Source organism: Gallus gallus, chromosome 3 (assembly GCF_016699485.2).
Source record: "Gallus gallus isolate bGalGal1 chromosome 3, bGalGal1.mat.broiler.GRCg7b, whole genome shotgun sequence".
NCBI classification, from domain to species: Eukaryota; Metazoa; Chordata; class Aves; order Galliformes; family Phasianidae; genus Gallus; species Gallus gallus.
Genome location: NC_052534.1, coordinates 58,786,804 through 58,802,754, shown reverse-complemented (window position 1 = coordinate 58,802,754; position 15,951 = coordinate 58,786,804). Strand labels below are relative to the sequence as shown.

The following is a 15,951-nucleotide window of genomic DNA, read 5'->3' as shown; positions in this document are numbered from 1 at the left end:
CAAGCATCCTCTCTGTTACTTCATTTAAGGTTTTTGCACTTTGAAAATTTCCTGCTGCATTTCAGTATTAATGTCCCCAACCATACCGTAACAAGATCATAGACTCGTTCAGAGCACAGGTAAGAACAATCTGTATCTGCATTAAGACTTCATCATAGAATCATAGAGTTATCAAAGTTGGAAAAGATCACCTAGTCCAATCACCATCAGCCAATCACCACCATGCCCACTAACCCTGTCTTTCAGTGCCACATCCACACATTTCTTGAACACCTCCAGGGACGGTGACTCCACCACCACCCCGGTCAGATGGCATATGGATGGCATATGGAAGAATAATAAAATCTCATTTTAAAAAATAACTTAGAAAACTATCAGCTTCCACAGGTGACACCAGTATTAAAGGAAGGTCAACGCTTAGGTCATTAGTTGCTCTTTTATGAGTGTGCCTGTGTGCAGACATATAGAGCCTCCCTTGCCTGAGAGCTTCCAAGATAAATGCATTTTCCTTTCAGAGATCATATGGGGGAACTTGGAGCTCTTCCTACGGCAAACATGTGCAATAAAGCCAGTGCTATGGTTCAGTAATCACTGCTCTGGGAACAAAAAAACCCCACCACAGTACACTGGCCCTATCATGGGTATGGTTGAAGAGAATAGTTGAACAGCTTCAGTGGCAAGTTTCTAAAATCAGTATATCCAGCAAACCACCTACGGATGAAAATCACCAGTTTTGATACTTTCAGGCATCAGAACCAACGTCTGTAATTAGATGGACACAGAAAATGTTGACAAAATGAACTTGTCCTTGACCTATTAGTTTATTTCAAAAATCTTCTGTTCATTAAACTTACATACATAAGGGAATGTTGTAGATATTTGTTCCTTTCTCTGTTATTCAACAATGTGATTATGTCAAAAGTGATCGAAGAAAGTTAAATATGCAAAAGAAACACATCCATTGACTAATTGAGGGAAACTGTTCTGTAGTGTTACATTCTTAAAACAAAAGTGCACCACCATTTTTCAGAACAAAGCTGCATAACATTACCATGAAGGTAATCGAAAGAAGTTTGATTGCAGTCAGTATTGACTGAAATTAAGAACCATAATTTTACCATTCTCTCATATTACCCTTTCCTCAGCCATAGTAATTTAAAGTTGCCTGACTACTTAGGCATTTAAAAGGTCAATTTGCAAGGTATTTTGGTACGCTAGTTTTCGTAGTTAGACCAATCTTAAATAATCCAAATTGACTGTAAATCATCTATAATCTTCCTAGTTCTAAGGATTTTAATGGAGTGCAATCTCTAAATTAGGGCAAAGAGAAAAATTTATATTACTCTTCATTTTTCACTCAAACACAGATTTTTCTCTCTGTCCAAATTGGATGAATTTTCTTCAAGGTCTTCTGTCCTTCTGTCTTTTTTAGTAATAGCTTTGCAATAAAATCTGAACTGTTTTTTATTAATTGTTGATCTTCTTGAAGCCTTCATATATATACCCAAACACATAAAGTGCCAGAAAGTTTAGATGGGCCAAATTAGTCTGAGCACATTTTTGCCATGCAGGCAGCCATGATTCTGCATGCAATTTTGCATTTACGGCTCTAAAGCCTGCTCAATCCAATACTGGCATGCCTGAAAAGTTATTAATCCTACAATAGAGGGTACATTGCTCAGAACACACAGCTGTCTGATTTCTTACTCTGCAAAAAAGCAGTTGCGTAGAGAAAAGAAGAATAGTCTCTAAAAAGAAGAAAAAACGGTGAAGGTTCTCAGCGTGACTGGGGTAAGACAACGTATCACTATCAAATTAAGCACAACTAATTTTCCATATATTGTCAAACATACAATTCACTAGGACAAAAGCCTACACTCTCTCTGAAATTCTTTTTACATTCACATATGAAGACGCGCATGTTAATGGAGATTGGGATGATTTTTGAAACTCCTTTGAACACACTATGTTTCTCCAGAAGAAGAAGAAAATTTGCAAGACAAGATTAGGCTAATGTTGAAGAAGGGCCTCTTTACTCTTTTTAACCTAGACATGCTGTTTAAAGATACCATTTACCATCATTACTACCCTGCGCATCCAGCAACAGCCTAAAAAAGGGGTGTAAAAAACTCCAGGATAAAGGACACCATCTTTTCAGCAAGAGTCTGGGCAGCATCTGCACTTCTTTCACACTGTGGGAAGGAACAAGCCAGGCTCTGTACACGTCACTGTGATGGCCCATAATACTGAGTCAAGTGATGGCAATAACAATTCTGATGCCATTTGTTGAGGATTTCTGGCACTACCGTGATGAGATCTCAATGCAGTACTTCCATACTAGATGCAGATGTTGCTAGAATGCAAGTAAACTTCATTACTGACTGTCAGAAGTCAGCCAGGGAGCAGCACGCTGCTAGCAAGCGGCTCAGGCACTCTAGTCTAGGAGGAGAGTAAAAAAGGAGTGTGTCTGCAGCACTGGGAACAACAGTCCTTGTTCTCCTGCCTTGAGTAAAAGTAAACAAGTCCGTTGTTCTCTGACTTTGCCAAACGTCAGAATACAATGCTAGAAGGAAAAATAAGCTTTACAGAATTGAGCACATTCAACCCTTTTCTTCCCTTCATAAATTGTATGTTACACTAGTTGGAACTACTGAACTGTTTACAGTATGCTATATATATAATGGCACGCTTAAACATTTTTAAAGAGATCAGAACATTTCAGGAATGTCTCTTGTGTTGAAAAAAGCTAATGTATTACAAATCATATAATATTTTAATTCAGAAAAAATATGTTTGGGTATTTTGACCTAGTATTATAAGGGTTAGGAAACTGAACAAGGATGCCATGAAGCATGACTGACAAATCAGTCGAGCTAGTCTGCTTCAGATACATATTGTGCAAGGCATTATCGCTGCAATTAGAGTCACAAAAATGCATATTTAGTTTTTGTACATTAAATACTACACCTGTGAACCTATGTAAAAGATATACAAAATATAAATGTCATCAGGACTGTATATTTCAAACTTTTTAAAATAAACACAAAGTATATATATATATGTTGGCATATATGTTGTAATTTCAATGTCAACACTAGCACAGTTTGTCTCTTCTAAATACAGACCTGTATACTTCCTAGTCCAACACATGCACCTACAAACACATGATCATGCATACAGCTTTATGTTCTGCTGTTTGCAGAATAGTCAGAATATACAGCACTATACATTGTTTCAACTCAAAATTGGTTGGCAAATTAAGAAAGATGCCACTCAAAATAAATTCTCTGTGAGCTAGTACCAAAAAAAGAAAAAGGAAAAAAAAAAAAAAAGGAGAAAACCAGGGGTATCATTGTTTCCTCTCAATAAAAACACTGAAGACCATGATGATGACCTAAGATTCAAAGCGTTTTGTCCAGCATGTGATGGTGTCATTCTTGAACAAGATAGGACAGTGTAGATCTGGTTGCTACAACACATACCGAACACAGTTATAATGAGGTACAGAGCTTTCACAACACCATCCAACCCATTTCTGGGTTCAAACTACTGAGGTCTCTGACCGAAAGGAGACAGAGCAGTTGTATGCTGTCCTTCTCACAGCTGGAGGTGCTGACGGTGATCTGGATGCCCATCTGGAAGGTAGGCGTCTATTTGCTGGTCGGGCTGGCCGGGAGAAACCCTTCCCATTTGAACATTTAGCTGGCACAGATATCTAGAACACAAAAGCAACTCCTTGATTTAATGAGTTACAGCAGAAAAGTCCTCCAGGGAATGCACTGGGAATGTAGGAAGACATTCAGGATGACCACAGAGCAGGTGGTCTGAAGCTATTAAAAGGAACAAAGTAATGCACAGAATGCAGAAGAACAGGCATTTCTATGTATAGGGATTCTCACTTCAGTTGCAGTTTAAAATATGTGGAGACAAGTGTCAGACACAAGGAAAGGGACAAAATGTTAATGCAAGTTAAAACTGAACACTCATTTTTCATTTCTCTTCATTTTTGGAAATGCCAAAACTGAAGATTCGTTTTCCATTTCCTTTCATTTTTGGAAGTCTTGTGAATAAACTCTCAGCATATTAGAGTATGATCTATGTACTTTTTGGGTACTTTTTGATAGCTTCCATTTCAGCAGACACATTTTGCTAAGAACTCTCTTTGTATTAGCACAGCACAAAGCTGTTTACAGTTGGTAAATAATTCAGAATGATTATTTATTAATGCAGTGCCGTGCCTGCATGCTGAGCCTTATATGTACAGGAAAAACAACAGAACTTGATCGTGGCTACAGTAATGTAAATCTGAAATAATGAAGATAAACCTCCATTCTTCATGCCAGGTGTAGTTTTTCACATCCTTGTGACATGAAAGCTGCTGAATGGAGCCCCCTAAACAGGCAGTATTCTACACTTACTTTATACAACAACATAAAGTGTGAGTCTATGGAGAAAATAATCCACCTGGCTTAGTAAAGTTATTCTGGGCTTGCATCAATGCAAATTAAGTCATTCTCTCATCATTATTTCTTCCTTACACATTTATCAATGAAATTCCATTTTCCTATCAAACTTTCACTGGATGAGAAAGAAATCAAAGGCTTCATGTGTTTTCCTCTGTGCTGTAACAAAGATGTTTCTGCTAAGCAAGATGTTGCATCACTGCAAGGCTGACATAAAAACACGCAGAAGAAAATCTACATGCTCAGATTCTCAGCTGTTTAAATTCACATACCTCCACTCAAGTCTGTGAATGTATGACAGTGTAAGGCATGCCAGATGACAGTCTGAATCCGTCTAAGTTTCTCAGCTCTAAACATATTTGCCTTCCCATTTCTGAGACAGTGAAGGACACATTCATTTGTGTTCTTAGGCCAAGGAGCTCTTCAGGAAAACAGATTTTTCCTTTTCTGAGGCCTTTTACAAAATCTGTAACTTACAGTATATTTAAAAAAAAAAACAAACATCTGTTTCTATTTTCATTAAGAAAGAATGTTGGCAAAGGAAGAACTTCTAAACTTTTGCAAATACAATTCAGCCAAATATAAATTAATTAGTTATGCCATACTCTTCTACTCTTGTGAGCCTATGCTTGAATTTATAGGACAAGCCTGGAGATGTGAGTAAGTGGATGTCACTTCATTCCTGGGGGCTCTAAGAAAAATACAGCACCCATTTTCATGGGCAGTTCCAAGGAAATCCTGAACCAAGCAGCACCCAGGACTCTGAAGGACACTGCCTCAGCCCTCTAGGATTTTGACATGGCAGAGTCGTCTTAAGTCATTTGAGAAGGCTTATGAAACAAGTATCCAGCTAAAGGAAGAAGGGAGGGAATTAGTACTTGATTGTAATTTTCACTAGTTCAAACCCCAAACTGCCGTTAATATCTAGTTTTACGTAGCAGCAGCAAATGCTATGATCTGGCACATAACTTCACTGAAGTTGTGTGTATGTCTACTTACATACTTCTGCCCTATCACAACTCTGTTATCTTTAAAGGAAATCCTTCTGATTCACCTGGATTCTGGCCTAAGTTATCAATTTTTTATATAATTCTTTACAGTACCACGATAGTCTGCCTCACTTTAAAATCTGAAGCTAAGTATAACACTGAATTATTTTGTTCTTGCCATTCTTCTGAACCTTACCTCTGGTAACTTCTGTCTCTCCTTTCCTTGCTTCAGTTGCTGCCCAATGTGCCTGGCTGAATTCCTCAGAAATTCCTGCTTTCCTTGCTCAGTCGGAAGCATTTCTAAATACTGATTCAATGTCTCACAACCTCCATCAGTGGATTCAGAGTTTGCTCGTGTCCACTTATCTTTGCAGTATTTTGCATTACATGGAGAAATCACTGTGGATTTTTCATAGTTTTTCAAAAGCTTTTCAACAACACCATAGTTTGATCTTGAGTCAGCTGAACGCGGGCGACCGGATAAATTACTCGGTCTCCAGTCATGCTCATGAAGCATGTGCCTGTAACCACTAGTATTTGGAAGTCCATTTATTTGCTTTTGTTGTCCTACTGTTCTGACAACTTTGCTGTGGTTGCCAGTTTCTTGCTCTTTTGCTGCGGAGAATTTAGGATTTGAAATACAAGATGTATCTACAGTTTCTGTCCTGCTAATAGCAGAGTCACATGATGGGCTGCAGGGTTTGTGATCTTCTAATGCTGTCCGAACCACCTGGTTTTCTTGCAAAGTATTGCTACGTTTATCTGTGTGAAATACAGTCCGGTTAAACTCATCAATCTTTGCTGCTAAAGTTTCATTTTTCTGAGTCTTTCCCAAAGCACAACTGGAGTCTCCCAAAAGATCACTGTGCAGGGCAGCAGGGGCATAAAAGTCACTGCTGTAATAAGGACTGCAGTGAGACTTAGAATTTTGTTTCTGGTGCATTCTGTTACTATGGGCCATATTTCCATCTGAACAACTCTTCTGAGCTGACAGTGGGGAAGGTTCACTTTTACTGTCTTTACCAACATCGTATGCCCATGTGTTGTGGCAGAAACTTGGTACAATGCACTCACTTTTGGTTACAGGCATCGCAGCAGTTACTATCACAGGACGTTTCCCAGCCTGCTCCTCATTTACACAGGTCACTGCAGTTTCATTTTGTTTTATAGATGAAGGATTTGTCAGTTTCCTTCCACTCCTACAGTCCTGAACCTTGCAATTGCTTTTGATACCTGGATCTCTCATTGGTGCTTCAGAAAGCTGTACAACTGCAGAAAGTGAGTTTGTTAAGTGCCGAGAAGTGCTTCGTGGAGGAACTGGTGGAGCTTCTTTCTGTTGCCAAGATCTGAAAACCTCTCCTCTGTTGCCAGTAAGACTACTGTAAGACATATCCTTCAAAACCTTGGTGGAGCTCATCAGATTCTTCCTGTTATTATGCTCCTCTGTTTCAAATGCAACTGAAGACTGTGATTCATTGTTGGACAGGTGGTTCATCTCAGGCAGAATAACCGAGTTTTGGGTTTCTTCAAATTCCCCCAAGAAAGGAACTGATTTCATTCTGGACATAAAAGGAGAGATATTTCAGGGGTGAGCAAAAAGGGTATTCCCCAACAGGACTTCAGCATAGACTCATTCTCTCTATGAACAGGTATTTTAACACTGGCTGCTTAAAAGGCTTTGGGAGCTGTTTTGCTACGGCTGATACAGTTTACTCAAAACAAACATGATGAATTTAAAGAAAGCTCAACACAGGGAATTTTGTGTTCCTTTCCCTTGCCACTAAAACTATTTGCTTATTTTCTTAACTATCCTACAGCAGGGATTCCTTGTCAGGCATTCCCTGACACATCTCCAACCTTTAAGGCTAAATCTGGGATTAATGGAAGAAACTTCCCAGCCTAACATACAATATTCTGTAGAACCACACAGCAACCAGGGCAGACAAAAATATCTGTTCCCTTTCCCAAGCCTCTATACAGACATAATAAACATGTACAATTTAATCTCAGATGAATACTTACCTCATTTTGTAGGTTCTATAAGCTTCATTTTACTAGTAAAATGTGTCCTGTATCATATTTCAGAACATTTCACTTGAATGATTTATGCTGTGTACCAAAAGACTGAGAAGACAGAAACTGATCAGCTGCTGATAAATTCAAGAGCAAATCTCCCTTCAAAGTGAACAGGAACATGGACTTTTATCTGTTTTCCTTCTCTAAGATAAAGAGTCCAAATATGCCTTTACCTTCTGTGGTTAGACTTCTTCCGAATTTCCTCTTGGTAACTGCATAATTCTTCACTAACTCTGGCAAGTTCTTTAAGAGCCTTTGTAAATATAAGAATAGTTTTTTAACATAAGCCTTTTAAATAGCATCTCCAGAATTATTTTGAAAGTTATGGTGATTTGCATTTAATAGTTACAGCAGAGGAAAGCAGTATGGGGAAAGATATAAGAATGGTTATGAACTGAGGTAAAGTGCATGCTATAAACACATTTAAACAGTGAGAAGATGCACATCAACAGCAAACTGAGGAGGAGGTAGAGACGGCACCTTGCTGGGAGAATAAAATCAGGTTAACCCTAGCTGGCCAAAGCTAGGGTATTTTCTTCACCCTTTTAACCGAAACATGCAAATATTTTACTTACCACATTGAGATCACCAATATAGCTCTTGGTATTTTTCTTGGAAGTTTTGATGCTGAGGCTGTCTTCAAGTTCCTCATGGTTCTCAAAGGCCAGATTGTCCATTAGCAGAGTATCGTTTTTTCTCTCGGCTCTGATTTCTTTGTGTTTAGGTCCTGTTTTACTCAGCAAACTCCCTCCTTCCATCTCATCATTTACCACGTTGTGTTGATAGTTCAGGTCCACTGTATCACTCTTTTCTGAAGTAGGAGAAGACATGGACAGCTGCAGCATCTTGCTGTGAATAGCCTTATTGTCATGGACATTCATATTGTTCTCCCTTCTAAGTTTTACCTCCTGGTAAAGCTAAAAAAAAAACCAACAGAACCTTCTATTAAATCACAGTACTCTGATGAACTTTTGGGGAAAAAAAAAAAAAACAACAACCACATATTAATCTTCTATTTTGAATGATGCTTCACTTGGTAGCACGAAGTAGAAAAATTTGATACATGTGTTAGTAGAAGTGTTGAGTCACACATCATGATAGTCCACAGGATGTTATTGTCACAGGATGTGGAATGGGAGGTTACCATTCAAAACCCTTTGGCATGGTTTTAATAAATGGCTGGCACACATAGGATGGGATTCCAAGAGATCTCATGAGGCCAATGTCCAGCCAGAAGCTGTATGTTTGCCTTCCAAGTAATATCAGTGTATTATGTTGTGAATCACAGAATCACAGAACACAGCTCTGACCTGCTGCATGGGGAATGTGAGCAGATGTGAAGGGGAGAGAGGGCTCTACGTCACAGCCTGGTAAAGTATATTAGTTTAGGGAGGGGAAGTGAGTTCTCATCACATACAGTGCCACATACACTGCCACTAAAGCAGACTCTTCTGGTTCTCAGACAAATGGAATTCTTCCCTATGACTTCAGTGACAAATTAGTACTTCAGAATGGTACTATTTGGCAATGTGCTGTCACCATACTATTTTCTTTCTATCTGCTGAGAACCAGTGGCTTCACTAGTAAATGAAAAGGTGCTAATTCTTGTCCTCCAGCATATACAAACCAAAGAACTGTGATAAACTATAAAGTTGAAAAAATAGCAGCATCATAAAAACCTCTTATACTTACACTATCATTTCTAGTGCCAAGAATCCCATGGCTCCTTATAAACATTCATTCTTAACTTTCTCTTAAAAAGAAAGAACAGAGTAAGCACCTCCAAATAGGTGGTGCCTGCTCTCTTGTTGTGCACTGTCCTTTTGGAGGGACAGTGAAAAAGAATGACAATGTGAAGAACACAGGTCCATTTCATGAATAGTGCTGTGAATCAGAAGTACTCTCATATTCAGAGACTTGACGCTTGACCTCCTCTGAAGCTTTCAAAATTCACTCTCAAAGCCCAACTGTTCAAGAGACCTGAGGGCTAAACTTTGTAATATCCAGTAAATGAGGGCCTCGTTTTGATTCAGCACAGCAGTAAGAGGGAAGGATACTAACTTAGCAATATCATCTCTTAAACCATCATAGGCCTTTCTGGAGAAATCCTTGAATGAAGTTCGTATTTGGTGGGCTAAAGAAAATTACCAAATAAAATTACAAGCTGATAATGTAGCACAAGGCTTGTTTAGGAAAACCCTCTGCAGATGAGAGCATTTAAAAAGGGATCTCCTCTTTTCTCCAGGCACGTGGCTTTTAGTGAAGAACTGCCAGGAAACTGAAATCGAGGGCAGCTACAGTCGTAGCTTGAAAAGGACCTTAGGATGTCAGTGACTTTGAGTTATCATCTCTAGTTTTGTCTGGTCCTGCATTTCCCCTCAGATCCATTCCATTCTTCATCTCTTTTCCTGTTTGTCACATATTCCTAATGCTAATATTTTTAGTTTTCCATATGCTAATGAAAAAACTTTGAACAAACATGGTCTTCATGTTCATTGTCATAGTTACTAATAATCTGAACACCTTTCCACAACACACCACCATCATTCAAAAATAGCTCATAAACCTAACAATCTTACATTCAACTACATATGCAGGTCACATTAAAAACTTTTGAATACCTTTACCTTGATCGTGAAATTAGATAAGACAGCACAGAAGTGTCCTAACACAAAAGACAGAATGTAGTGAGGATTGTCACACCAAAGTTTGTAAAAACTTCAGGGAAAATATAGGAGAGCTGACGTGAAGTAACACTGCATGCTTGAGGACACTATGGCTGCAGTTCTTTTTCCATCTCATACTTTCATGTGAGCAGTCTCTGCCACACATTCCTGTGTTGCTCAGCCACAGGGAGGTGTTGGCAGAGAGTAAGCAAAACTACTCCATGTGTATATTAGCATGAAAAATGTGGAGAACACAGTGATGAAGAAACTTGTCTCTATGTACTGCCAAGGCAGATTAATTTATGTGTTTCAGGATGCCAGAGGGTTCTACTCAAGTGACAATTTGGGGATAAAGAAGTAATAAATAATTACCTAAATTATTTCTGGAAGGAGATGCCTTAGAAATGGCAGAAAGTGAATGTTTGTTAATATGTGTAAACACAAGTGGTGTGAGGGCTTTCATGCTATTTACTGTAGCCATTTTCTCTACTAAATGTTATCCATAAATGGAGCAGATTCTCGACAGAACAATTCTGCATCATACAGAGATTGATGTATTACATTCTTTTTAACATTACCATTTATCCTATCAGACTTGTGCCAAGTAATGCTTTTTTTTTTTGCCAGAGAATTGATACCTAGCTTTTTTTTGTCACTAAATATGCATTTTCCTATGCCTCATACATTCAGATCTGTTTAGCAAGTCTGTACTTGCAAAAAACATGTATAACATGAGCACCGTGGCTCAACGCCAGAAGAACTGGCACAAGTATATACAGCCAACAATACAGCAAACTTGACAGAGTTATGTTTAACCTCCTGCTTCATATTTCTGAGTATTAAACGAGCAGTTGCAAATACTAATTAATCCCAGGCTCTGCATCCTACCATTGACAATTACAAAATCCCACTGACTGATAGGAAATAGGATATAACTCAGAGAAAAATAAATTAAAGTGATCTCTAGTCACTGAAAATACTTAAGTAAAATTTTAGTGTTCAGAGTTTTGTTTTAAAGTACCTCTTCAATTTTCTTCTGCATAACTTTCCATTGACATTCCCATTCTTTCCTCTCATTGTCAAATTTTTCCAGCAGTTCCATCTTCTCTTTGTTCCAGTTCCTTTCAGTGTTCTCCAGTTGTTTACGCAGGTCCATGGTTATAGTCTGTGTAACAGCAACAAGACAGCTCTGCCTTTTTCTTTCTTCCCTGAATGTTTCCTGAAAGATTATCAGAATTAGTCTTGTCTGTCATTCTAGCTTCCAGGAAAAAAAAAAAAAAAACAAGCAAACAAAACCCTAAGACAATTAATTTAAATGTGTTTGCAGGAGACAGCAGCGCAAGACTGCACAACATATATATGCAGTGTGACAGGAATATGGAAGAACTAAGTGTTGTTGGACAAAACTTTAGAAGCAGACAGATCCAATCTGAAAATGGGAGGACGGATGCACAACCAGCATCACAGGATTTACCAGTGTCATCCACATCAGGCTGTGCACCATGGCCACTTCACATCTTTGCTGTTACATCTCACTATAAACCTGCTTTCCTTGAAATCTGACTGCGTGATAATGAATGGCATGTCAAGACCTTGAGATCCTGTAAGATCTGCCCTTGAGGGTGAAAGCTATATTTACGTTTGTTCAAAAGACAACCACAAGTGTAAAAGTATCATGTTTGTTGATGCACTCCTTTCACACATGCATTTAGCATGAGAAAGACTGACCATCTTTTGGCAATTGAAGACCATAGACTGGATACACGAGAAGAAATTTCTCATGGCTGTATGGATGCTTTAGAATACAAGAAAAAAAATGGAGAGAAAAGCTAGAAACAGGTAACAAGCACATACATGCAGTAGAAAGCATCATTCTGACTACAGACCTCTATTAAGAGTTTATGTACTTTGGATTCACAAACACACATCTATAAACACCAGATCCAGGACCAACATAGGAAAAACTAGAAACAGTTATCTGATAGCACTAACTTATTTAAAAACCTTACTCAGAACATTTAACTCATTTGTGCTTCAGTTTCTCGATCTTTTTCAGAAGCCTTTAGTTTCTTATTATGCACTGACGAAAAATTATTAATATAACTACCAGATGTTTTAAGTACTTTGGATCTGTTCATTTGACTTTGGAACAAAACAGTTGCAGATTTTATGGGCCTGCTTCATTAGGCTCACAACAGAACTTCCAGTACCGTCAGCACATTCACCATGCCAGCAAGGACAAAACTACACTCATTCGGTTACAGTGGCTTCTGCAGTATAACAGCTAGTACATATCCATTCATGCTCAAGTCATTAGCTTCAGCTCTCAAGGCATGCTGTTGTGTTACTTAGGTGGACCTGGAATCCAGTTCCAGTCACAAAATGCCTCTGCATTGCTTTGGTCTCCTTCCAGAAGCCAAGCGTATGGACAGGCAAATGAACTATGAGAGAGCGAACAAGGGGTAAGCTCTGTTTTAACTTCTTGGAATTTGTTTATTTCCCTGACTGATAGACAGTGCCTGTCAGCACACAGGAACTGCCCATTTTACCACCCACATCTTCTTTGATGTAGTACATATTCACACTCGAGCTTCACACAAAGCTCTTCCTCATCCCATATTTAATTGGGTGAGACTTGTTGATTCAGCTGTGGCTACTATGTAATCAGCACTTACCAGTGTCTGCATTATTTCAGCTGACTGGTAAACTGATGCCAATCCTAGAGTCAGCTTCTTGCATGAGCAAGTGAGCAGAGCTCAGCTGAGTGCAGAAGGTACTCAGGTCTTGGTGCCACAGGAAGTCTTGCTGCAGCATCTCACCTGGCAACCATCTTGGGGCCAGTCCTAGACCACAGACTGTAAAGCCATTGACCCCAAGCACATTGGGAGTGAGAAAGCAGTCACCAAACATCTCTGTTAACCTGTTTAATAGCAGTGTCTGCCACTATGTAACTTGGTTTTGGAGTTTCTCTTTTAGTCTCTGATTCACACCTGCCTGGGAGCTCTGAAATGATCGTCTGCCTTTCTTCTACCTGCCTAAAAATGCATGGGGCAGCTTTACAAACACCTAAAACTACCTGAAATTAAGAACTGCTCAAAGACAAAACAGCGTTCTCATTATAAAAGAAGTCAAGCACTAGTTTGCTCACGGCTTCCTAGGGAAGATAGCCAGGCTATAGACTGCACCTTTCCAGGCCAAAACTTTGGGCCAGACTTTAGTGTTAACCAAAAACAACTTACAAAAGAATTCCATCACATTTGAGATCTGTTGCAATTAAAGCATCTATTGCAAAATAATTTTACAACTGTTTCAATACTTTCCCATCTCTTAGTTCAGAGGTTGTAATTTTTAGTAGTCATTCCTTTTTTTTCTTTCTTTCTACATTTATGCCTTTACAACTTTTCAATACAACTCAGAGAACTAAACAAGTAAATTCTCTACTTTGCTCCACTGAAATCTTCAAACACATGTCAGAAAGAAAGGAAGAAAGAAAGAAAGAAACAAACAAAAAAACATAAGCACTGCAAAATCATGGACTAGAGAGGCTGGCATAATCTGTCTGCAATATTAAGAAATGGTGATTTTACCAGTGCTCCATTGGTAATAATGGCTGTGATTCAATCAGCAGCATAGTACTTGAAAGAAATTCAAGACTATACAACATATTTATATATATACATATAAGAATAGATATTTACATCTTTCAAGCATGCATATAGCATCGAAGAGGTCCCTGGTGGCTTCCTTGTGCTGGGAGCTACTACTGCTATGTTTACTTTCATCTTAACAATTTCCAAGTTGTTTCATGTGAGGTTGTAATTATAAAAAAAAAATTGGAGATAATCAAAATGCAATCAAGTCTTGGATGTTGTGAAGAGGTTAGTTATAGAAGTTACAGGTAGTCACTTGTAGCGCTAAGGTCCACAAAGAGCTTGTGCTGCTTCTTGTTCTCCGATTTCCTCTGGATATAAATTCTGAGAAGAAAACTGCTGCTATTGTACAGTAGGTAATTTCCTCAGACAGTTTATCTGTTGTTTCTGTGGTTGTTTGCTTTTTTTCTTGGTCTTTATTGTTTATTTGCTTGCTTACTTATTTTATTTGCTAGTAGCAACAAAATCCCATTTGTAGTTCAGACAGCACACCCTGTCTGTATGGTGCACCAAGATGTCCCCATGGGTATTGCACACAGCTTATGCAACACAAAAAGATGTCAAATGCCACATTTTAATCAGCCATGTGGATCTGCGCTCTTGCAGTATTGGCATATTCTGCACGTCCTAGACAAGGTCACAAGCTCATTACAGCAATCAACTTCAAACAAATAATCAATATTGTCTACATCAGCTGCATTTTCTCTTAACTTTGCCTTTAGCTCTACCTGCTCTCAAGAAAAAAAAATGATTTAAGCTACTATTTGACATCACAGTTACTATCCCCCTATGTCTTACCTGTGTCCTTTCTATCTAACTATGCAGAGCTGTTTGAAATCAACCACTACTGACTTCTCAAAATAATCTGCAGTGACACCATCTGAGGAGACATTAGTTTTCAACAGAGATTAATTAGACTGGTTGTGCACAACCATTCAGACCAAAAAAAAAAAAAAAAAACTTCCACTGAGTTTACAAAAAAAAAAAAAAAAGGCAATTGGCAATTAAACTATATTTCCAACAAGTTGCTATGTTTTTGACTAAGAAAATAACAAAGTAATTCATTTGTTCAATTGTAAAAGAAAGCCAGGTGTCACAATACTGAGCACTTCATCATTAGAAAGAAACTGCGTTTGAATGAGAGAAAAAGAGGAGTGAAAGAGAAAGAGGGGGTGAAGGGGAGAAGAGAAAAAAAAGTGAAAAGAGAAAAAGAAGGGAAAAAAAAAAAGCTCAAAAGGATACCTGTTGTCCCTGTTCTGTTGATATATCTGTCTGTGCTAAAAAAAACCTGAACTAACGCCAAGTCTTTCTCTTAAGAATAAAGAATATGCACAAGATACATAAAACACCACATAACATATAAATAGCAACATGCAAAAATATTTAAATAGTAATTAGTAAATTGCAGGGTTTTTTAAATTTTAACTGCTCAGAGATTTCATACAAGCCATAACCATACCTTTCATGGAATAAAAAATCCTCAAGAAGTTTTTCAGTCCATTTCTAAACAGCAGTGAAAGCAAGGAAATGCATAGCTAGCTGAGATCCAGTTCTGCGAATCCTGATCTTTAAAAGAAATAAGAAAGCTAAGCAATATGCAACCTTTCAGTTGGGCAGCATTTGCAACTCTCTGTGAATAACTCCACAACTTTTGCAAACTGAAAAACAGTTCCGCTCAGCATCATCCCAGCAGCTGGCTTCCACGTGACGTCAGTGCACGGAGGATGGCTTTAAAGCCATCTCTTCCAACCCCCAGCTCTGTAACTTTATATCTGCTCATATTTTCTGTAAACAACTCCAAGTCCAGGACATTTTTAGGCTTTATAGTGCAGTCCAGTCTTTAAAGCTTGCCAAAGCAGCCAGTGTTAACATTACAGCTATGACAATAGGCAATTTTAGGTTGCTTTTATTAGAGCCCATGTTGTGAAGGAAGACTCTGTTCTGCCTCCCAGCCCCAGCTTCCAGGGTTATACTTTGTAGTATGATCATTCCGAGCTTTGCAACTTGATCCTCGTAAACTGCTTTGTAAGGGGAGTGTGTTTAAAGCAGCAGTTTTGTTGGTTAATAGCTATCTGCAAGAGCTAAAAGCAAACCACGCCTCCCTAAA

General features: G+C 38.5%; 1 protein-coding gene across 2 annotated transcripts; it reads right to left on the bottom strand.

Annotated features, from left to right (window-relative positions):
- Nucleotides 1-802: 802 nt before the first annotated feature.
- KIAA0408 (uncharacterized protein KIAA0408 homolog) lies at nt 803-15,504 on the bottom strand. Of its 2 annotated transcripts, XM_040697920.2 has the most exons (7): nt 15,304-15,504; nt 12,870-13,049; nt 11,216-11,413; nt 8,104-8,445; nt 7,702-7,781; nt 5,649-7,011; nt 803-3,715 (listed from the first exon to the last, which is right to left on the bottom strand). In XM_040697920.2, exons 2-7 carry the CDS (start codon nt 12,879-12,881, stop codon nt 3,542-3,544), a joined length of 2,169 nt encoding a protein of 722 aa, XP_040553854.1. In that variant the 5' UTR covers nt 12,882-13,049; nt 15,304-15,504; the 3' UTR covers nt 803-3,541. The 2 variants fall into 2 exon arrangements, with proteins under 2 accessions (XP_040553854.1, XP_040553855.1); XM_040697921.2 differs by lacking the exon at nt 12,870-13,049 and having other exon boundaries at nt 15,304-15,343.
- Nucleotides 15,505-15,951: the final 447 nt, after the last annotated feature.